This window comes from Sciurus vulgaris (assembly GCF_902686455.1).
Source record: "Sciurus vulgaris genome assembly, chromosome: 12".
Lineage (NCBI taxonomy): Eukaryota > Metazoa > Chordata > Mammalia > Rodentia > Sciuridae > Sciurus > Sciurus vulgaris.
The window spans coordinates 72061625-72085184 of NC_136473.1; the positions used below are offsets into that span (position 1 = coordinate 72061625).

A 23560-nucleotide genomic window follows, 5' to 3' on the forward strand; every position below is an offset into this window, starting at 1 on the left:
TATCATGGAGAAGGGAGGATCAGCTGAGTCCAGTGTAGCTGATAAATCAAGAAAGAGAAACATGGGGAAATGGTATCTGATCCGACAACACAGAGGTCATTTGTGACCCTGATAATCACTGTTCCATTGGAAAGCTTGATTAGTGTGTGCTCAGAGGGAAGGGGAGGAGAGACCTGGGGACATCAAGGACTGAAAGCTCTACTTTATGGTCTATCTGTGCACGGAAGAGCCACAGAGGCAAGGATATTGGCTATAATTCATTTGTGTACCCAGTGCCTGGCACATTTTATTTTTTAAACCAGGTTGAAAACTGTATAATTCAGTATCTCCTTCAAATAAGGAAGTCCATCATTTCCCAGTTTAGTCATACCAACAAAGAAAAGAGAGGTATGATACGAGTGAAGTAGATTTTGGTTCCTTCCAGTCTAAAATTTTATGATTGTGTGACATGTTCTACCAACCACCTTTGTATTAATACACAAAAATTTTTAATTAGTTGTATGGTTTAACTGATACAAGAAACAACTGGTGTTAAGTGTTCTATTCACATTTAACAAATGTGCAGTTGAGGGCCTACAATATGTCGCGTGCTATCTACACTGTGCCATTTAATAGATTAAGAGCAGAAGGCCTGGTGTTGGGCAGTTGGGTCAAGAGAGGCATGGGACCTCCACTGCTAACTTCAGGAGGTCAGGGTGCTCTGATGTGGTTGGTGCTACGGTGCTTGTCAGCCCGGAAGAGACCCGGTGGCCTGAGTGGAGGGGGCTGCAGAGGTGCAGCTGCATGGGACACAGAGTAGCATTCACTAAGGCGTAATAAGCAGCCTCTATCTGCTTCGCCACTAAGCAGCCCAGAGTGGCCACTCAGACCAGCAATCCAGGCAGTGGGAGGAGAAGATGTGGGTGGTCTCAGGTCCACCCTCCACAGGGCCAACACCCAATTCTCTGCCACATTTAGGGTTCCATGCTTCTGTGGTTGAATAGCACCTATGGTTGTTCACTGCACGAAACTCCTTGACTCCCATAAAGCCCTGTGAAACAGGACATGTTTTAGCAGTTGTGCTGAGAGAGCGAGGTGGGCTCTGTGCATTGCTAGACTACCGGGTGAGGGGTCAAGCAAGGACATGAACGAGGACTCCTGGCTTCAAGTGGGTGCCTGAGGAATGATGGAAAGAACATGGATTCTGTAGTTCACTCCTGGATGATATAATCTTCACTGGATCACTGTTCTCCCTCCATCCTTTCGGAAACAAGATACCTCAGTTTCTTCATCTGCAAAGTAGGGAGAAAAATATTTCTCCTACAGAGTTCCTTGCAGGATCAAGAGCGCTTCCAGACATCTATTGCGGAACCAAGCTTCCGCTTGCAGTTATAGATTAGGCGGTCCTATCTATCTGATCTGGCCTCTTTGTTCCACTTACCCTCCCCCTCTAACAAAGAGAGGAAGTGAGAGACGAAGAGGCACGCGCGTCTGAGGCCGGCCGGGCGAAACACTTCGGCTCTTGTTCTCCAGGGGTGGCGAGGGGCGCCCTGCCAAGAACTACATTTCCCTGCACCTCCTTCGCCGCCCGGGAGGCTGCAGGAGCGAGGCGCATGCGCTTAGCGCGTCACGCCTGGTCTCTGGGACGCTGCAGCGAACCGGTCTCGCTCTGCTGAGCCGGCAGGTCCCCGGACTGCAGCTCTGGTGCTCCCTCCCGGCGCCTCCCGGGTCGTAGCGGGCTCAGGTGTGCCTCAGCGCTGGTCAGTGCCATGATCCGGCAGGAACTCTCCACATCCTACCAGGAGGTACGAGGGAGCAAGGGACCGAAGGGAAGTTTCTTGTGAGGCGAAGGAGCGGGGTCCCGAGATCCTGGGGGTGGGGTACCGGGGGCTCGTGCTGTGCTGGGCATCCGGCTGCGCGGCCAAGTGGCTGGGTGAGTGCGCCCTCAGAGGGTCCCGGGGTGCAGAGGAGCTGCAGAGCAGGAAGGAAGGAAGGAAGCGGGGCGGCGGCGCGGGTGCCCAGCCTCCTCCGGATGCTGCGGGTCGATTGGTCGAGGGATGGAGTCGGGTCCCTGGATCCGCGACCCGTAACTAGCAGGTGAATGATTAAAGCCCCTTTGGTCCCGGTCCACAGTGTGGCCAGTCGACCGGAGCGGTGTTCTTTGCAACAAGTGGAAGCGGGGGCGGCTTCCTCACGGCTGGAGCAGATGCGCGTTGGGCATCAGCCCTCCTTCAAGCTCAAGGCCTCGTGGTCCCCGTGGCTGGTTAATAGCAGGAATAATTACCTCTTGTTTTGGTGGCCGCTTAACTTTGAAAAAAAAGTTTCACTGACCTTGCTGCTTCTCGCTCCTCTCCCTTCAATCTCACCTCCTCCCACGACTTTAACGATCACTTTCCAGTTCTTTGTCTCTGGAGTCTGCCCTGAGCTACAAGCTGAGCCTCCAGCTTTTCCTTGAGGACAGCTCTTCCTCTTGGCTTCTCCAGCCTATTCGTGAAACTGCTCTTCTCCCTCGACCCAACCTTGGTCATCTTCGGTAATCTTCCTCTCCTGTTCTCTATTGTGCTCTTCTGTGTAGTTGCCAAAGTTAGGCAGGTCCACATCCTCAACTCTCCCTCCAGTTTCCGTCCCTGTGTCTGTTCTAATCACCCGAGTGTGATATTATTACCATCTCTCTTTCCAGTCTTTTCTTATATTCTCTAGATTTGCTTTGAGGCTCTTCCCTGACCCAAGAGCATTTTTCTTTCATAGCCCAGGTGCTGGATCTACCCAGAACAGGCCAAACTTCTCATTTAGGGTTCAAAACCCTGTACAGCTCTACTGTTTTTCAATTACTGTCACCATCTCCTCACCCACCTGGGATCTAGCCATACTGGACACTCACAGTTCAGAAATGAGTTGGTATGTGGAAAGTGCTGAGCTCAGTGCCCTCAGTGAATAATAGGCAGTTACTCCTTCTGGGGAACTTTGGGGTCCAGGTTTAACAGGATCATGTCTCATCCACATATAGCTTGCAGTCATATCTCCTCATGTAACAGGTTTATAAAATATTTATTAATATATGGGCAGTTATCCTGCTTGTGGGGCAAGGCCACAGATGAAGTCAGTTGTTCATTGAGGCAGTCCCATGGTGGATGGTACTGGAAGGGTCCCCCTCCCATTGCCTTCTTTGGAGGCCTGCTCTGAACTTCCAAGAAAATTGCCCAGATAATGAACTGCAGCTTTCTTGCCTGAATCATTTGAGTGTACCTAGCTCTGAGATTGGTGTCTTTGCTGAGAGGAGATTTTGGCTTTGAGGGTTGGGGTAGGCAAGGAGGTGGGCTTACTATGGCTGCAGGTATCGAGAAGGGAACTGGGTAAGAGGATGTTGCTACCTGGGTCAGGGTGAACCCAGGTGAAGCTTGGATCATAGAACTTTGAAGCTTCCTGGTTCTAACATCTTCCTCTCATTTTGGCCAGTGAGACCTCTGGAGTTCTCTTTAGTGGCTCCTACGAGAGGCCTGTATCTCATGATGTCATGATGTCTTCCCCAGCCCTCTAGCTCACTCCTTGTTTTTTTTTTTTTTTTTTTTTTTCTCCCCTCCCTTTTTTTGTGATTGGAGGGCTTGAAACTGGAGGTTTTTGCCTGAGTCTAAAGGGAAAGGGTGGATGCTTGGTAAGGGAGGTAGAAGAGAAACATATGCATAAGAGCTGTTTTTGTTTGTTTGTTTTAAACTCAAGTCTCCTGAAGGTGAATTTTTAATTGAAATACCTTGAAACTGTTAACACTGTGAGCCTGAGAAGACACTTGGGAAAACTACCCCAGTGCCTCCTGATTCAGTGATAGCTCCTCCTCCAAACTCTGACCTCTCCTGTCCTCCCTCCTAATTTTATGGAGACTGGTGATTATCACTGTTATGCATTCTGTCCTTCTCAGTGGTATAATTTCTCCCATTTGACAGGTGAGAACACTGGTGAAGTGAGATGAGGTTGGCTTGTTACCAGACTCCTAATTAGCACCTGTCACTTGGACTACCCTTCCCACTTTGTTCTGCCATTTTCAGCCGAAGTCAGTGGACGTTAGCCAGAGTCCTGGAGAGTTCTGACTGCAACTTCACTGTTCCTTTTTCTCTCTCAGCAGATTCAAAGCCACACTTCCTCTTCCTTTGGGAAAAAGTTAAGAACTTGGACTTTGGAACTATACCAACTATACCAACTTGGATTTGACTCCTAGCTTTCTCTTTCACTGACTTTATGACTGTGACATGTGTGGTGGGTTGACTTGTGTTTCTCAAAAAAAGAACATGTTGAAGTACTAACTTCCAGTACCTCAGACTGTGACCTTGTTTGAAAGTAAGGTCATTTCAGGTTAAGGTGAGGTCATACCGAAGTGGGATGGGCCTCTAATCTGACATGATTAGTGTCCTTAAAGATGACCCCGTGAAGACTAGGGAATGCCAAAGATTGCTGGCTATCACCAGCAGCTGGGAGAGAGGTATGGGATGTATTTTCCCCTGCCAACATCTTGATTTCAGACTCCTAGCCTCCAAGAAATGTGAGAGAAGATACTCCTGTTGTTGTAAGCCACTCAGTTTGTGGTACTATGTTACAGAAGTCCCACAAACTTCCCTAAGACAGGAAGTACCTTGAGTTTTCTGAACTCCATTTTCCTGATTTATAGATCACACTACATCATGTGGTGTTTTTGGTGACAGTTCAGTGAGTAGCAGCTTCTGCTTTCTTATTTTAGTCTAGAAAAGCAAGGCTGATGCAGCCAACCTGTTCACCCGCTTTACTTCTCCCTTTAGCTGAGTGAAGAGTTGGATCAGGTGGTCGAGAACTCAGAGCAGGCAGACGAGCGAGACAAGGAGACAGTCAAAGTCCAAGGTCCTGGTGTCTTACCAGGTAAGTAGGTTGGGGGCTGAGGGTGGGAGTGTTGGAAAGTAGCTGTGCTGATGCTGCGACTGGAGGCCCCAGTCCAGGTGCCTTGCCAGCTACCAGAGTGGGAGAGCCCCCTGTCCTGCACCCTGGTGTCAGATCAAGTATTGTCCTGGTTCTAAAGCTATGCATATTTAACCAGCATCACGACAGAGGATATGTCTAGGCTGGTATTTCTCTGATACTGGAATTTGAGCCAGTTCCCAAGGCCAGATCATTGGATACAGTGGCAATGCTTTGGGTCTCTGTTCTTCCATTCCTCCTTCCCTAGAAAGCTGCTGGCAGGAGAGCCTTCCCAGGGCCCTCAGTCCTGCTTCCCGGCTGGGTGAGCGGGGTCCTGTCAGTCAGTGGCATCTCAGCCTCACAGCCATGCCTTGCCGTTAGGTTTCACACGGTTGACTACTTCTCCCTTAGCTTCCATGATGTGACACCTCTCAGGCTGCTTCTTCCAGACTCCCTTGCAGCTACCCTCCAGCTCTTGGCTGTTAAAGTGTTTGTTGTAGGCCGCCTTCTCTCTCTTTCTCTGGTAGTTGATTCCCCCAGGCCTGTTCCCCTGCTTCAGTCACTGCTTGCTTATATGTGACTCTCATGTTGACACTTCCAACTCAGATGGTGCCCATAAACTCCAGACTTGTCTGTTCTACCTACTTAACTGTCCACACCATTGCTCTGTGTTTCTTCCTACTAGAGGACCTTTCTGTTATTTTCTTCCTTCTCCCTGGAAATCTCTTCCCTTCTTCACCTAGTTAATGTCTAATCATTTGTCAGCCTTTAGCTAATCAGCCTTGAGCAGATCCCTTCCCCTCCAACACTGTCTCTGTAATCTGCACACCTCTCCTTTGTGACTGTTGCAATTGGAGTAGTTTGTTTGACCAATGTCTGTCTCTTCCATCACAGTGAAACTCCACGAGGACAGACACAAGTCTGTTTTGTTCACCAACTTAGCTCTGGCCACTCAATAAAGATTTGTGGAGTGAATGGAGCCTTAGCATGACTTCAACCTCTTGCTTGGTCTGGGGAAGGTGGGTTTTCTTCCTTTGATTCCTGTATTTTCGGGGGAGGAGAAATTCTGTGGTTCTGCCTGCTGTTAAGTCAGAGAAGACTGAAAGGCAGCTAATGTTCCCTGACTGCTTCCACAGTGTGGGTTCTGTTATACCCATTGCCACATGTAATTCTCTTAGCCGTGTGAGATGGTTGTTCTTATTTTATGAATGAAAGCCTGAGCTCTCTGAGGCACAGGTAGATTCAGCAAGGGAAGATTATGTGGCTGGCAAACAGATTGAAATGAGTTCTGTCTGACCCCAGACTTCTACTCTACCAGTGGGGTTTTTTTTTTTTTTGCATTACTGGGGAGTGAACCAGGCCTCATGCATTCTAGGGAAATATTCTATCACTGAGCTGCATATCAACTCTTTATTTTACTTTTGAGACAGGGTCTTGCTCAGTTGCCCAGCTGGCCTTGAACTTGCGGTCCTCCTGCCTCAGCCCCCTGAGTAGCTGGGATTACAGGATGCATCACAATACTGGTTGGGGCTTTTCTTTAATTGACACTTGATTGTACATATTTATGGGTTATGATGTATGAATACATGTACACAAATGATAATGAACATGTCAAAGTTATAGCATGTCACCTCATACATTTACCATTCCTTTAAGATAGAGCATTAAAACAATATCTCTTTTACTAAGTAGGGTAGAAGTGACTGCACTCATGATCCCAGTGACTGAGGGAGGAGGTTTATCAGTTTGAGACCAGCCTGGGCAAGTTAGCGAGACCCTGTCTCAAAAATTAAAAAAATAAGGGGGGGGTCACTGAGGGTGTAGCTCAGTGGTAAAGTACCCTTGGATTCAACCCCCACTACCAAAAGAAAAAAAGCAAAAAACAAAAAAACAAAACCCTCTTCTCTAGCTATTTTAAGTGCATAACTCATTGTTAGCTTAGAGTCACCCTGCTATGCAATAGGACACTGGAAGTTATCCCTCTTCTACTTGTATCCCGTTCACCTACTCTCCCCACTCTCCACTCCCTCTCATCTCTGGTAACCTCCATTCTATTCTCTACTTCTGTGACGTTAGCCTTTTTGGTCCACATATGAGTGAGATCATATGGAATTTGCTTTTCTGGACCTGACTTCTTTCTTTTAACATAATGTCCTGTAGGAACATCCATGTTGTCACAAATGACTGAACTTGTTCTTTAATAACTGAATAGTATTCCAGTACAAATATATACCACATCTTCTTCTTTATTAATCTGTTGTTGGATATTTAGATTGATTCCAAATTTTGGCTACTGTGTGAACGTGGGAATATAGAGATTTTTTTTTTTTTTTTTTGTGGTGCTGGGGATCAAACCCAGGGCCTTATGCTTGCAAGGCAATCACTTTACAAACTGAGCTATCTCCCCAGCCCAAATATAGAGATCTTTGACGTACAGATTTCATTTCCTTTGGACATGTATATGTTGGTGGTGTTGCTGGGTCATATAGTAATTTTCTTTTTAGTTTTTTGAGGAACTGCCACACTGTTTTCCATATGACTTTTCTAATATACTTTCCCACCATGCCCCACTTGATCTGAAATTTTTTATTACTGATTCAGTCTCATTACTCATTATTGATCTGTTCAGGTTTTTAGATTCATGATTGAATCTGGGTAGGTTTTTGTGTTCAGGAATTTGTCCATCTCTTGTGGGTTTTCCATTTTCGTGACATACAGTCATCATAGTTGTCTCTGAAGATTCTTTTTTTTTTTCTTTCTTTGTATTTCTGTGGTATCAGTTATACTTTTTTTTTTTTTTTTTTTGATACTGGGGATTGAACCCAGGGGCACTTAACCACTGAGCTACATCCTCAACCCTTTTTTATCTTTTATTTTTAGACAGGGTCTCGCTGAGTTGTTTAGGGCCTCGCCAAATTGCTGAGGCTGGCTTTGAACTTGCAATCGTCCTACCTCAGCCTCCCACATTGCTGGGATTACAGGCGTGTGCGATCACGCCCATCTATGCTGTCTTCTTTTTCCTCTCTGATTTTGGGTCTAGTTAAAAGTTTATTGATTGTTTATCTTTTCAGAAAACCAAATCTTCATTTAATTCATCTTTTTATATTGTTCTGCTGTGATCTCTTATTTCTTTCCTTCTAATTTTGGATTAGGCTTGTTCTTGTTTCTCTAGTCTTTTGAAGTATAACATGAAGCTGTTCATTTGGAATTTTTCTGCTTTTGAAGTAGGTATATACTGTTAAAAACTTCCCTCTCATAGCTGCTTTAGCTTATCCCACAGGTTTGGTATGTTGTGTTTCCATTTTCATTTGTCTCTAGAAAATTTTAAATTGCCTTTTTAATGTCTTTATTGGGCCATTGGTGGCTCAGGAGCATATTGTCTAATTTCCATGTACTTTGAAATTTCCAAAGTTCCCTCTATTACTAATTTCTAGTTTTAGATTATTGTTGTCAGAAAAGATACTTGAAGTGAGTATGTCTTCTTAAATTTGTTAAGCTTGTTTTGTGGCCTAACATAAGACCTGTCCTTGAGAATATTTCATGAGCTGTTGAGACGAATGTGTGTTCCGTAGCGGTTGCATAGAATGTTCTGTAAGTGCCAGTAGGTTCACTTGGTCCAGAGTGTGGTATAAGAGCAGTATTTCTGTGTTGATTTTCTTTCTGGATGATCTGTCTATGGTCAAGAGTGGGATGTTGAAGTCCCCTGCTATTATTTTACAGCACTCCATCTCTCCCTTCAGATCTAATATTTGCTTTATATTTTTACCCTTGTGTCAGATACGCACACACACACACACATTCATATTTGCTATATCCTTTTGCTGAATTAACTCCATAATTATATAATGACCTTCTTTGTCTTTCTTTTTAGTTTTTGATATGAAGTCTAGCTGATAAATATAGCTACTCCTGCTCTTTTTTGTTTTGTTTGTATGAGAAATCTTTTTCCATCACTTCGCTTTCAGTCTCTGTGTGTGTGTTTATGGGTGAAGTTAATCTTTTGTAGACAGGATGTAGTTGAAATTTTTTAAAAAATCCATTTGTTCACTCTTTGTCTTAGAGAATTGAATCCATTTACATTCAAGATATTATTGAGAGGTGAGGACTTACTCCTGCCATTTTATTGGTTGTTTTCTACATCTTTTGTTCTTTCTTCCTCTGGAGTTTTCTTTAGTGATGTGATTTGGTTTTGTTTTCTTTCTCATTTGCATATTGGCTATAATTTTTTTGTATGCACGTGGTTATTCTGGGACTTACATAAACAGTCTCTTTAAAGATTATTTTACACTGATAACTTTGGCTGCATCCAAATAGACTTTTACTCTTCCATACAATTTGTAATTTCTTTGCCTTCGTCGCATCTTTTTATAGTGTGTATTCCTTAACATCTTGTCACTGTTGTTTCTGTTGACCATTTTGACTTCTAACCTTCCTACTAAAGATTTGTAAGTTTATATATTGTATTGTAATGGAGTGTGCTGAATTTGATCATGTATTTACCTCTATTGGCAGGTTTTGTACTTTTTTATGTTTTTGTGGTTCTAATTATCATCCCTTCACTTCTGTGTGAAGCAGCTGCTTAAGTATTTCTTGTAAGGTCAGTTTAGTGGTGAGCTCTCTCTGGGAAGGATTTTATATCTCCTTCATTTCTGAAGAAGAGTTTTCTGAGCATAGTCTTCTTGGCTGGCAGTTTGGTCTTTCAGCACTCTGACTCTATCATCCATTCTTTCCTGCTCTGCAAGGTTTCTGCCGAGAAATCTGCTGTATTTCTAATGGGGAGTCTTTAGAAGTGACGCTACCTTTTTTTTTTCTTGTCGCTTTTACAATTCTTTGTCTGACTCTTGACAGTTGCTTGTAATGACCTCTTCAGATTGAATCTAATTTGGGTCGTTTGACAGATTTGCATGTTCATATCTTGCCCTAGACTTGGGCAACTTTCAGTTATTATTTCATTAAATTTGTTTTCTGTGCCTTGCATCCATCCCTTATCCTCTGGAATTTCCACAATGTGAATGTTTGTTTGCTTAACGGCTTTATGTAGGTCCTGAGGCTTTCTTTGTTCTTGTTCTTTTCCTTTTCATCCTGACTGGGTTATTTCAAAAAATATATCTTTAAGTACAGAAATTATTTCTTCTGCTTGATCTAGTCTGTTATTTGCATTGTTACTTGTATTTTTATTGAGTTCTTCAACTCCAAGATTTTTTTTTAATGACACCCGTTTCCTTGTTGAGCTTCTTATTCAAAATTGAATGGTTTACTGACTTCATTGAATTACCTACTTGTATTGTCTTGTTGAGTCTTCTTAAGATCATCATTTGGAATTCCTTTTCAGTTCATAAATTGTCTTTTCTTGTTGTCCGTGACTGGAGAACTGTTCTTTGGTGATATTATGTTTCCGTGCGTCCCTGTATCGATATTTGTGCATCTGTGGAGCGGTTGTCTTTTCTGGTTTTATGAAGTGGCTTTCGTCGGGAAGGACATACACCTGTAGAAGAGCTCTGAGCCATCATCGGGTAGAGTGTGTTGCTTTTGGTTCCAGGTAGGGGCAGTGTCTTCAGCTGCAGTCAACATCAGAGATGCTTGCAAGTGCCTCCGTGGTCTAGCCTGCAGCAGACTGTGCAGCTGCTGTACCATGCCAAGTGCAGTCTCTGGCCGGGGGTTGGGGTCTCTACAGGCTCCTGGGGAACAGGGGCTGACTGATTTGTCAGTTGGTGTGTGGCCTTCTCCATGCTGGAGGCAGGAGTTGTACCAGTGTTTTAAACATTTTGTTCTTCGTGAGCATATATTAAAGGAGTTCAATGTGAGATTTCATACATGTGTACAGTATGCCTGATCAAGTCCTACCACCCTTTCTACCACCCTTCCTGTCCCACTCCCTCGCCTCACCCTTTACAATCCCTAGTAATCACTGTTCTCCTTTCAGGCTAACTTTTTGCAGTTTCCATGTGTGAGAGAGAACACGTGGTAATTCTCTTTCTGAATGGTGCTGCAGTAAACCTGGGCGTGCAAGTATCTCTTCGGTATGCTGATTTCATTTCCTTTGGGTATATACCCAAAAGCAAATAGTGGCACCGTATGGTAGATCTGTTTTAGTGTTTTCTTGTTCGTATGCCTTTTTTCTCTTTCACTTGCCTAATTGCTCTGGCTAAAACTTTTAGTACTATATTAAATTAGAACAGTGAGAGTAGCATCCTCCCTGTTCCTGATCTTAGAGGAAGTGCTTTCAATTTTTCTCCACTCACTATCATGTTGGCTATAAGTCTGTTATTTGTAGCCTTTCTTATGTTGAGGTACCGTCTCTATACCTAATTTGTTCAGGACTTTTATCATGAAGGGATGTTGAATTTTATCAGGTATTTTTCTGCATCTGTTGAGCTAATATGATTATAGTCTTCATTCTGTTGTTGTGATGTGCTTGTTGATTTGCATCTGTTAAACCATCCTTGCATCCTTGGAATGAAACCTCTTTGGTCATGATAAATGATCTTTTTGATGTGCTGGTTGAATCCTGTTTGCTAGTATTTTGCTGAGAATTTTGTGCACATCAGAGGTATTGGTCTCCATTTCCTTTTTGTTGTCTGCCCCTAGTTTTGATAACACTGTAATGCTGGACTCAATGAATTTGAAAGGGTTTCCTCCGTTTCAATTCTGTGGATTGATTTCTTTGGAATTTAGTGGTAGAAAGTTGTTATGGTTTTTTGGAAGCATCATATTACCTAGTTTTTTTCACATTTCTTGTGCTCCTGCATGGAGACTTGTGCGTGTGGTGGATCAGATGTTTCTGTCACTGTCATGGGTTGACCTTAGTCATCACATAGTTGAATGTGTGCTTTGGGGTGTCAGTCTGTGCAGTGTTGGCTTTGAATCTATCTTTGATTCAAATGCAGTCTCCATATAGCTTCTTTGGGTGTGTAGGGAGTTTGGACACAGTGTGTATTGTGATGGAGTTGGAGAGACCCCTTTCCCTGTGGGCCATGCAAGAGTAGTGATATAGTAGCAGTTCAGGAAGGCAGGTACCTGGCTGCTCTTATGGCAGCAGAGGCCCCCGCCAGTGATGGGGGTTTCTGGCATTGTTGCTGCTCTCTGATACCAATAAGGGCCTCTGGCATTGGCCTGCCTGGCAGTGGTGAGGGCCTGCAGCACTGTCCTCTGACCATTTTTGGTGTGGGCCTGGACGCTGCACAGGGAGAGGCAGTGAGAACTGCAGCACCCCTGTGTGACACTCACACCTAGTCGGGATAGGGGTGTGTGGGCAGACAGGTATGTGGCGGGCAGGACAGCAGCAGGAAGCACAGTGTTCCTCTCTTCTGCTCTCAGCGGCAGTGGCTGCCTGAGAGGGGGACCTTGGCTACAGCTGGGCAAAGTGCTCTCAGGGCCCCCCTTTGGCAGCTTGCACCTGGAGTCAGGTGACCACTGGGTCATGGAGTTGCTCACGGCACCCTCAGCACAACCCTGTTGCAGGGCGGCGGTGGGAACCTTTCCTGCCCTATTAGAAACAGGCACCTGAGCATGGTGTGTGAGGAGGGGCTGCAGGAACCGAATGGCTCCCTGCCTCACCGTCCTGGCATTGGCCCAGGTTCATGCTCAGCTGGCCATGCTGCTGGTCTCAGCCCCCAGATCTCCTGGTTCTTGAAACTGACACCCTCCATTCCCTTCCCTGCCCCCCCTGCCCGGGTCCAGCTCATATGTTCAGGGCACACCAAGGGTCATAGTCACCTTTGCTGGGCCAAATTGGGGTCTTGAGACAACTGCCCCTCAAGCTAGTGCAGTGAGCTGTCTGTGGGGTCCTGGAGGTGGGACTATGTAGGGGTTTGTCGCACTTAGAGTAGTCCAAACTCAGACAGTAGCTCCCTGCATAATAAGACCCTGCTACAGCACCCTGGGTGTTCACTGGGAGGTGATGTGACATCCTCCTCCAAAGCAAGTAGATTTCAGTTTACTTATCTAGGTGAACTGCAAGCTGCTTAGATAAGGGTTATGAGACTTCCCAGTACTAGGATTGCCTACATCACACTGAGAGTTGGCCGGGACTGTCCTTCACTCATGCCACTGAAGCGGGAAGACTTGCCCCTCTAGTTGTATGGTGGCAGATGCTGGGGTATTTTGTTTTTCTTCCTGTGCTGTTGGTTTGGATCTCTGAATCCTACAAAGTTCTAGTGTCCGTCTTGCTGATGTCCAGTGTTCCTCCATGAGCACTCACTTCAAAATGCAGCTCTGTACCTGTTGCTTTTACTCCCGTTTGTGGGGGATCAGGTGAGTGCTGGGCACCTCTGTTGAGCCATCTTGTCCTTCTGACCTGTGACTTTCAGACAACATTCCAAGCATCGTTTGATTAGAGCCTAGTATGTGAAAGGTAGTGGTGAGACTGCTTCCCACTCTGACCGTAGGCACTGTGGCCAGAGCCCTAAGACTTCAGGGAGAATAGTTTGAAATCTCTGGGTATCAGTTTCCTATTTTTTCTGTACAAAATGATCACAACTTTACTGGCTTAAAAAATTTATCAGGGTACAGTGGTGCATACCCCAAATCCCAGCTACTCAGGAGGCTGTGCAATTCCTTGGACTTCAAAGCCTGAAGTCAGAGCAGGAAGCCAGGCCCCACACAGGGCAGATTTGGGGTAGTTCTATAAAATGGCAGGAGCTTTCCTGCTTTCAGACAACGCCTGCTGGGTGTGTCTCCCTTCCAGACCATAGATGACCCACTTCCCAGGAATCCATTTGGCTGATCTCATTAATGATTAGGCCTGAATTTGAAGACTTTATATACAACTCTTCTAGTTCATTTCCTGCCTCTTGACTCTTCTAATAATAAAATATTGGTAATGATGACAGCAGCCACAATTTTGGGGATGCTTTTTATATCTACTTCTCCATGGAAACAACTGCATAGAATAGTAGAACAGACAATATATAATTAATATATAAACAATAGGAAACTAATATTCAGAGATTTCAGACTGTTCTTCCTGATTAATTATATCTTTTCCATGGAAACAACTGTATAGAATAAAATAGATGATATTCCCTCTGTGAGGGAAAGGGTCATCCTGGTTAATGGAGGAGGAACCTGATGCACACAGGTTAGGTACCATGCTCAAAGCTAATGAGTGACAGGCTTGGTTTGCCCTCAGCACTATCTCCCAGGGTGTTCTGATGCTGGTTCGTGATTCCCAGATGAAATGCTTTCTGGCTCCAGCAGTCACTCATGGGCTTCTTCATTTCTTAGGCCAAATGCTAAAGCCATCAGAGGAGAGTGAGGTGTGGCCTGCCTGCAAGAAGTCAGGCCACACAATGAAAGCAAGGAAATTGCCCCTCCTTCTCAGCCTTCTGTGGCCTCTCCGATGAGGCCCTTTGCTCCCTGGTCGTGGTTACCTACATAGCATAATCGAGGACTCACTCCCTGAGTACAGTTCTCTTAATTGCAGAGTTCTGCCGGGCACGAAGGTTTTGCTTTTTCCTCTCCTGTTCTAACTCTAGCGCCCGGCGTGGAGGCCCACTCTAAGTCCCAGTATGTGTCTGTGCTGTGGATTGGGAGGTGGGGATCAGCAGGACAGCATCCTACAGGAGCAGCCAGAAGGGAAGAGTGAATGCATGTGGGCCAGACAGTGGCAGAGACAAGAGCTTCAGAGTGAAGGAGGAGGGAGGCTTGTGAAGAAAGGGTGGTGACATGTAGGTGAAAAAGAAGGGACTGGCCAGGGAGTGGAGATGGCATGAGTGACAGGATAGAGGTGGAAACGAAAAGAGGCTACTTCAGAGGCGTTAGGCAGCCCAGCGGAGCGTGGGTAAGGGAATCGAGGGTCACATCGTGGAGGTTCCGAGTGTTGGTTTGGACTTTAGGAAGCAGGACCAGTAAAAGGAGTAAAGTGGTATTTAAGGAAGACCAGCATGGCTGGATGAAGGTGAAGAGTCGTGTCACATCGGAGGCTGTGTCACATCGGAGGCTGGTTGAGAGGCTGCTTTGATGTGGGAGCGGGGAAAAGGAAGAACCAGTCTGAGTTTTGAGGACAGGTGAATGTAGAGCGTGTGGTACAGAGTGAAGAGTCTGGAAGAGTCTGGAAGAGTTGGTGGCTCAGAAGAGAAGATGTTGGTTTGTTGTCCGCATGCTGAAGTTTGAGCTTCGGTTGAAGTGGCACATCTGGATGGAGGTGGCCCAGAGGTGACGAGAGCTGCGAGCCTCATAGACAGCATCAAGGCTGGAGTTGTGCCCATGAGAGGTCTCCAGGGTCGGGGTGACGGGTCACGGTAAAAACTTCAGACTGTTCACTTCCTCTCTGGTGAGGGCGCCAGCACCAGTTTTATTCTTTTCAAAGGGAGAAACGACACCCGCGATACTAATTGAATAAGCAGTTTATTACATCAAAGATGTAATCAAATTGAGGAAAACACTTTTCTAATTAGTCAGTACGACCAGTTCTCCATGGAAACCACTGCGTATAATAGAATAGACAAAGACACGCAAACCAAAGAAAAAACAGATAAATTGGACCTTACCAAAATTAAAACCTTTTATGCTTCAGAGCACTGTCAAGAAGAAGACAACCCACAGAATGGGAGAAAATATCTGCAAGTCCTGTAGCCGAGAAGGGCCTTGTATTTAGAATATATAAAGAGCTCTTACAACACAATAGTAGAAGGTAGATAACCGAATTAAAAAATGGACAAAGAATCTAAATAGATGTTTCTCTAAGAAGATGCACAAAAACCAACAAATGCTTTAAAAGATGCTTAACAACATTAGTCATCAAGGAAACACACCTCTAAACCATAATGAAATGCCTACTACCTCATGCCCACTAGGATGGCTATAATAAAAAGATGCATGATAATGAATTTGGGGAGGAAGTGGAGACATCATAACCCCCAAACATTGCTGATGGGAATGTGAAATGGTGCAGTTGCTGTGGAAAACAGTCTGACAGTTTCTCAAAAGTTGAAATACAGTTGTGAGTGTATTAGTCACCTTTCTGTCACTGTAACAAATACCTGAGCTGAATCGACTTACCAAAGAGAAAAGGTTTATTTTGGTTTACAGTTTGGGAGCTTTCGGTCCATGACGAGTTGGCCCTGTGGCTTTTGGACCTGTGGTGAGGGACACTTGTCAGAGGAAACCTGGTCACCTAGTGGAGGGGCAGAGAGGGAGGGAGGAGGAGGCAGGGGCCGGGGTCTCACAGTCCCCTTCAAGGCATACCTCCAGTGACCTGATGACCTCCAAGTAGGTCTCACCTTTTAAAGTTCCTCCCACCTTCTAAGAGTGCCACACTGGGGAGCAAGGTGTTAACATGTAGGCCTTCTGGGGACATTTAAATCCAAACCATGTGCTAGCACTCAGTAGATCCACTCCTCGGGATGTGTTTAAGAGGAAGGAAAACTTGTGTCCACATACCACCTTGCACATGCATGTCCATAGCAGCAGTGTTCTTAATAGCCCAAAGGTGGACATACCCCAATGATCACCAGCTGGTGACTGGCTTAGTGAGATGGTGTATTCATACACAGAACATTATTTGACCATGAAAAGAAATGAAGAAACTGATACTTGCTTACAACATGAATGATTCTTAAAGACGGTATATTAAGGAAAGAAGTGAAAGAATTTCATCTCTTTCCTCGCCAAAGACTGCATGTATGAGTCTCTTTATGAAGTGTCCAGAATAAGCAAATTGGTAGAGATAGAAGGTAGATTAGTAGTTGCCAGACACTAGGGGGAGGGGGAGTGACCACTGATGGTCACTCGTTTTGGGTCGTAAGAATGTTCTGTAATTAGTGGTAATAATTGCACATCTTGTGAATATGCTAAAAACTACTAGATCTATTCACTTTCCAAAAGGCAAATTTTATGGTATGCAAATTTATAACTTAAAAAAAATAAAACCAGACTTGCCACATTACTAAAAATCAAAAAAGGACAGGCAAGAATTCAGGATACATCTTAACTCAGTTTTCTCTGCAAGGTGATTTCACAGGGCTTAGGCCAACAACCAGGTCCCTTCCTCTGAGTAAATGTCCCATGATTCTTCCAAAAACTAAATTGCCCATCACAGATTCCCTTAATGACCTGTCTTTCTTTCTGGGGTGGGTTTGGGTTTTCCAGGATTTTTTTGGGGGGGGGGGGTGGTTACTGGTGATTTAACTGACCCTTAACCACTTAGTCACATCCCCAGTCCCCTTTTTATTGTTTATTTTGAGACAGGGTCTCACTAAGTTGCTTGAGGCCTCAGTAAGTTGCTGAGGCTGGCTTTGAACTTGTAATCCCCTGCCTCATCCTCCCAAGCTGCTGAACCCAGGGGTGTTTAGCCATTGAGAAGAATGTGCACTTTTAAAAAACATTCACTCAGCTTGACACAAGAAAGCCAGTGTTCGGTTTTCTCCCCGTAGAGTGCATGGGACGTTTTGTCAAATATCTAGCACTTTTTTTTCAGTGGTGAAATGTAATGCTGATTTCAGAATTGGAGCGTTACATTTAGCATGTGTGGTTGGTAAGTAGTTTTATAGCTTTTATTTAAATCACAGGCCTATTAGTGGGCCTAGAAGAGGCCTGTAAAGAAGCTAACCTTGGCTTTTGTGAGTGAAGCAGAGGAGATGCGTGGTTAGTGTTCCCACGGGAGTAATTGTCCCTGTACCTCTGCCAGACAAACCAAGGTGACAGAGTCATCATAAGTGACCTTTTGTTCACACCCTAAATTGGTGCTTTTAGAATTTTCAAAACCATGGGAGAATTTCATCTCTTTTCCTAGCCAAGGCATCATAAAGGCAAGACATTTTGAATTATGTTTATGTGGCTTATAGCAGAGTGGACATCTGCCCACAAATGTCATTTATTGTTCATTATATTGTTCAGCCTGAATGTAACATATAGTTTGCCTTAAAGATGCCCCAGACTTCTCTATTCGTTAGAAAGTTGTGGTCTCAGCTGGGTGTGGTGGCACACACCTGTAGTCCCAGTCTCTTGGGAGGCTAAGGCAGGAGGATCGTGAGTTCAAAGCCAGCCTCAGCAACTTAATGAAGGCCCTAAGCAAGTCAGTGAGACTCTGTCTCAAAATAAAATATAAAAAGGGCTGGGGGTGTGGCTCAGTGGTTAAGCACCCCTGGGTTCGATCCTCAGTAACAAAAAAGAAAAGTTAAGTCTTTAATCACATCATCTTTTTTTTTTTTTTTTTTTTTTTGACATTTTTGTTTTTTAGTTGGAGGTGGACACAATACCTTTATTTTATTTTATTTTATTTTATTTTATTTTATTTTTCATGCGGTGCTGAGGATCGAACCTGGGGCCTCACACACGCCAGGTGAGCCCTCTGCCACTGAGCCATAACCCCAGCCTGAGATCTTCTTTTATCATCAGTAGCAATGAGAATTTTAATACTAATTCTCACTGTGTTGTGTGGGGTAAGAGCAATTTGGGCTAGGAGCTGGGTCCTCGGGTCTCTCATGATTGTGCCAGTTACTGTGTGGAACCTGGACTGCTGTGCAAGAGTAGGGTTGCGCCAGATGTCCTTTTAGGTTCCTACCGACTCTTAAAGATTCAGGTCAGGCGTCAGGCACCTTATCAGTCACTTTAGAGTTCCTTTGCTTTTATCTAATAATCTTTCCAAGCCCTAGTAAAACGTAGCAAGCTAGTACTTGTTGCCACTGTTATGAGCAGTTCGTGACCTGAATGTATCTTCACCTGCCACGTTTTGAAGCCTATTTGTGATCCTGCCTGAGCTACGGAAGCTGGAAATGCTACCGTGCTTTGGGTCCTGTGGCCCTACAGCCCAGCTCTACCAAACTGCCAGGGATCAGCACCTAAGCCAGGAGAAGCCATTTATAGGCTGTGCGTGAAGAAGGACGAGTCTCATGAGGTGTCCAATGGCACACCCTATACAGGATGCTCTGGGGAAGGGTTTGAATGTGAGACTCAGGGAAGAGAACTTAAATTAAAGGTAAAGTGGATCAGGATCCTGAGAGAAACATGGAAAGAAGGTAGATAGCAAAACTGACAGGGAACAGAAATTGACAAGAGTCCTTCCTCGATTGGAGCAAAAATGGAATGAGAGACAAAAGAAGTTGAGAAATAATTGCTTTAATTCCTTTTGGACAGCTCAAGCTGCTGTGTAGCTTGGTGGCTTAGTTCTCAGTTTACTCACGGGTTTACCTGGTCCTCAGTTCTCTTTGTAGAGTACGATGCCCAGAGTAAGCTGTCCTTCATAACCTGAAGGAAGGGGCCTCATTGATTCTTTGGGAAATTTGTATTCCTGTGCAGAGTAGAAACTTTCTAAATTATTTTGGTAGAAATAGGAAGGAATACTAACTGGTTTATAGTTTTACATGCCTGAAATGTGCTGGTATTCTCTGATAAATTGTGTTAGCATTGCAAGACTAAGTTTATCTATTGTTTAGGTTATTTAGTCATTTGATGGAGCCGAAGATGTTACATGCCTACTATGTGAAAGACTCTGTGTTCTGGCTCACCTCCATTTTATTTTCAGCATATAATTTTTCTAGTTCCTTGTTATTAAGAGATTGTAGTTCTGTGGTCTTCATTTATATTTGTTCTAATTAGTTATACATGACAGTAAAATGCATTTTGACACCATGCATAAATGGACTATAACTTCTCATTTGTCTGGTTGTACATGATGTAGGGTTACACAGATCATATCTGATTCATTCTACTCCTTCCTACCCCTGTGCCCCCTCCCCTCCCCTCACTCCCCTCTGTCTAGTCCAAATTACCTCTATTCTGCCCCCCATTGTGAATTAGCATTCGCATATCAGAGAAAACATTTGGCCTTTGGTTCTTTGGGATTGGCTTATTTAACTTAGCATAATATTCTCCAGCTCCATCCATTTACAGGCAAATGCCTTAATTTCATTCTTCTTTAAGACTGAGTAATATTCCATAGTGTATATATACCACAGTTTCTTTATCCATTCATCTATTGAAGGGCATCTAGGTTGGTTCCACAGTTTAGCTATTGTGAATTGAGCTGCTGTAAACATTGACATGGCTGTGTCACTGTGGTATGCTGATTTTAAGTCCTCTGGGTATAAACCTAGGAGTGGGATGACTGGGTCACCATTTACCTTTGATGTGATTGTTGATATGTCTAAGTTTGCTTCTCCTGTTTTGCTGTTGTTGAATCATTTTTTAAATTTCTCTGTTCCTTCTTTCCTGAAGATTATAAACTTTACAATATTATATAGATCTTGAGTTAATAATATGAATAAGATTTTATACTTACCCAGCTGTTTAGCATTTCTGATGATGTTATGTCTTATGGTCATTATTTCTTATCCGTCAGAGTTCTCCCATGGTTGTTTCTCTGTAGCTTTCAACATTGTCTGTAACGTGCACAATAGTGCAGGGCTGCTGGTGATGAATGTTCTCAGCTTTTGTGCTTGAAAATATCTTTATTTCATCTTCATTTTTGAAGTTTTTCAGAATAGAGAATTCTGGGCTGACAATGTTTTTCTTTTTTCTTTTAGCACTTTGAAGCTGTTCTGTTATCTTTGGGCCTCTTTAATTGCTGATCAGAACTTAGTTGTTGTTCATATAAGTCCCCTCTATGTAATGTGTCTTTGTGGTTTTTTTTTTTTTTTTTTTTCCCTGCTTTCAAGAACTTCCTCTTATTTTTGCACTGGTTTGACTGTGATTTGCCTAGGAGTGGTTTTCTTATTTACCATGTTTGGCATAAATTTATTGTGCTTCTTTAATCTGTAAGTGGATGGCTTTTTTCCAGTTTGAGTATGTTTTAAACTGTTAACTGGAGGTGGGTGGGTGGGTACTGGGGATTGAACTCAGGGGCACTCAACCACTGAGCCACTTCTCTAGCCCTTTTTTGTATTCTATTTAGAGACAGGGTCTCACTGAGTTGCTTAGCACCTTGTTTTTGTTGAGGCTGACTTTGAACTTGCGATCCTCCTGCCTCAGCCTCCTGAGCCACTGGGATTACAGGCATGTGCCACCACGTCCAGCCTAAACTATTAATTATAAAAATATTTTTTGCAACTCATTTTTTTTTTTCTTTCTAATTGCTTGTCATTAGACTGCAGGATACTGTCAGGCTTCATTTTTTTTCTTTTAGTGTTTTCTTCACATTGGATAGTTTCTTTTAATTTCAGATTCACTGACTCATTTTTTCTGTCATTGTCTGCTGTCAAGCCTATGTAAAATTTCAACCTTACTCTTTTTTTCACTTTTTGAATTTCCATTGGGTTCTTCAATAAAATATCTTTTTACTGTGTTAAGATACACAGACTGTGGTGCTGGGGCTGGTGCTCAGTGGCAGAGTACTTGCCTAGCGCTTGTGAGGCACTGGGCTTGACATCAAAATAAACAAAGAAAGCCATGCTGTCCATCTACAACTACAAAATAATTTTTAAAAATGGTACCCAGACTACAAAATTCACCATCTTAACCATATGTATGCCTACAGTCAGTGGTAGTAAGTCCATTCACATGGCTGTGTGACCATCATGAACTATCTTGGTTCTTGTTTTGTATTTTTGGTATTTTCTTGCTCTCTGCCATACATGTTCCTTTAAGTGCTGTGAAGTTCCTGTTGCTCATTGCCACATCTGGGTGATCTTGGTGTGGGTCGCTATAGATTACTCTTCCCCTTGAGTTTGGGTCACATTTTCTTGTTTCTTTGCAGGCCTAGTACGTTTTGATTGATCTTCCTTTTATTGGCACTATGAATGATACAGAGATTCTGGATTCTCTTATGAGCTGAAGAATTTCTGTCTTATCGGTTAGTATGGCAGGACTCAAGCTCTAAACTCCCTTCTCCCTGTGGCTGAAAACACTCCTTCCTCTTTCAGTTTTCAACTGCTTTTTTCCTGGGCCCCCCAGGGTCTCCAGCCCGTGATTGGAGTACATTACTAATTGACAGCTTTGGGAGATTCGCCCCATCTGTGGTCATTCCTTTCAGGATTTTTCCTTAACTTCCTGACTGCTCTCCCAGGCCTGAACTCTGTCATCCTGAATGGGTCTTTTAGGGGTTGACATGTACCTTCAGGCAAAAAGTCTACGATTATAGATCTCACCAAGGGGCAGGTCTTCTCTTTCAAAAATAGACTGTCTTCTAACTTCTGCCTGCTTGTGATCATTTTTCAGTGCCTTCAAATAATTTCATATATATTGTTCAAATTTTATGATTATCTGTGCCAGGATGCTGTGACCAAGCTACTCTGTCATTGCTGGACCTCAGAAACCGTACAGATACCCTTTTGGGCTTATATTCAAACTCCTCCCTTGTCCCTAGTCCCATGCTCAGCTGTGCTTTGCAGGAAAGAGTGTTTTTCCTTGAGGAACCAGCCGGGGAGCAGAGGGTGCACCGTGGGAATGTCAGCTGAGGCTGCCGCAACGAAGTACCCCCGCCCAGGTGGCTTCAACAACAGAATCTTACTCCTCACAGAGCAGAGATCAAGATCAAGGCACCTGCAGGGCTGCTTCATGGCCAGCGCTCTCCCCTTGGCTTGCAGAAGGCGCCTTCTCACGTGCGCTTCCCGGGGTGCACACATTCTGTCTTCTCTTCCTTTTCTTCTAAGGACATCAGTCCTTTTGGATCAGGGCCCCATCCTTTCGACCTCGTTAACTTACTAGCTCCTTAATGATCCTGTGTCCAAATACAGTCACAAGGGGAGTTAGGGCTTTAACACAGGAGTCCGGAGGGGAACGCAGTTCAGCTGGTTACAGGGGAATCCAGGCTTGGGGTGGCATGTGAGCAGGTAGGGGAAGCAGAGCCATGTTGTAGGAGTGACGTCAAGACGTCTAGTCAGTCATCACGGAGGCACAGGGACGTGCTGGGGATTCAGTTATGGACCAGACTGCTCTTGTCTCTGCCCTTGTGGAACTTGTAGCTTAGAGGTATTAAAAAATTCAAAGACATTGCTGTGTGAAGTAGGGAACCTATAGGATGTCCCGGGGGCACTGAGGAAGAAGGGTCATCCAAATAAAGCGAGCAGGTCAGGGAAGGGTTCTTTGGGAAAATGCCTTTCTAAATGGAAACTTGAAGGATGAGGTGGGAGTAGCTGTGGGAGGAAAGTGCTACAGACCAGGGATAAGACCACTCGAGAGGTAGGCTGGGGCCAGCTCACCTGCTGGATTTATAATTGCCTGTCCCTGCAGGCCGTTGGCCAGTGTCTCAGTGTCCTCTGCCCGGCAGGGTGGTGTGTGGTGAATGTGCAGAAGTGCCCTCTGTTATGGTTTAGTGGACAGGTGGAAGACGTGGGTGTGGCGACCTCGCCTCCTTGGTGTCGGGTGAGGAGCTGGCGGTTGCTGACCCTCCGGGGCTGCTCCGTCACTGAACTCTGTGGTGCTCTGGTGTTTGTTGTCAGGCCTGGACAGTGAGTCCGCCTCCAGCAGCATCCGCTTCAGCAAGGCCTGCCTGAAGAACGTCTTCTCAGTCCTGCTCATCTTCATCTACCTGCTGCTCATGGCCGTGGCCGTCTTCCTGGTCTACCAGACCATCACGGACTTTCGTGAGAAGCTCAAGCACCCTGTCATGTCCGTGTCTTACAAGGAGGTGGATCGCTATGACGCCCCAGGTAGAGCCTACCTGGGCCAGGCGCCTGGGCCCCAGCTCTGGGGGTCAGCTGGCAGCCCCCTCTCCCAGTCACCACTGTACTCACGGCACTGGTGGAGGTGTCCAGGGGTAGACATCACCCCCGTGCTGCTGCCAGGG

At 44.7% G+C, this 23560-nt stretch overlaps 1 protein-coding gene and 1 long non-coding RNA gene across 5 annotated transcripts in view; one reads left to right on the plus strand and one right to left on the minus strand.

Annotated features, from left to right (window-relative positions):
- Positions 1 to 12: 12 nt before the first annotated feature.
- On the minus strand, positions 13 to 3524 carry LOC306641865. Its single transcript, XR_013758325.1, has 3 exons — positions 1779 to 3524; positions 1101 to 1271; positions 13 to 1030 (listed from the first exon to the last, which is right to left on the minus strand). It is a non-coding gene; the product is annotated as an uncharacterized lncRNA (long non-coding RNA).
- Positions 1580 to 23560, plus strand: part of PACC1 (proton activated chloride channel 1) — a 34602-nt gene continuing 12621 nt past the window's right edge. The window contains exons 1-3 of one of the 4 annotated variants that reach the window (XM_079107177.1): positions 1591 to 1784; positions 4764 to 4860; positions 23214 to 23423. In XM_079107177.1, coding sequence (XP_078963303.1) covers positions 1749 to 1784; positions 4764 to 4860; positions 23214 to 23423 — 343 coding nt within the window. In that variant the 5' untranslated portion in view covers positions 1591 to 1748. Of the gene's footprint in view, positions 1785 to 4763; positions 4861 to 5822; positions 5916 to 23213; positions 23424 to 23560 lie in introns of those variants that run through there. The other 3 variants (XM_079107178.1, XM_079107179.1, XM_079107180.1) reach the window with 3 other exon arrangements.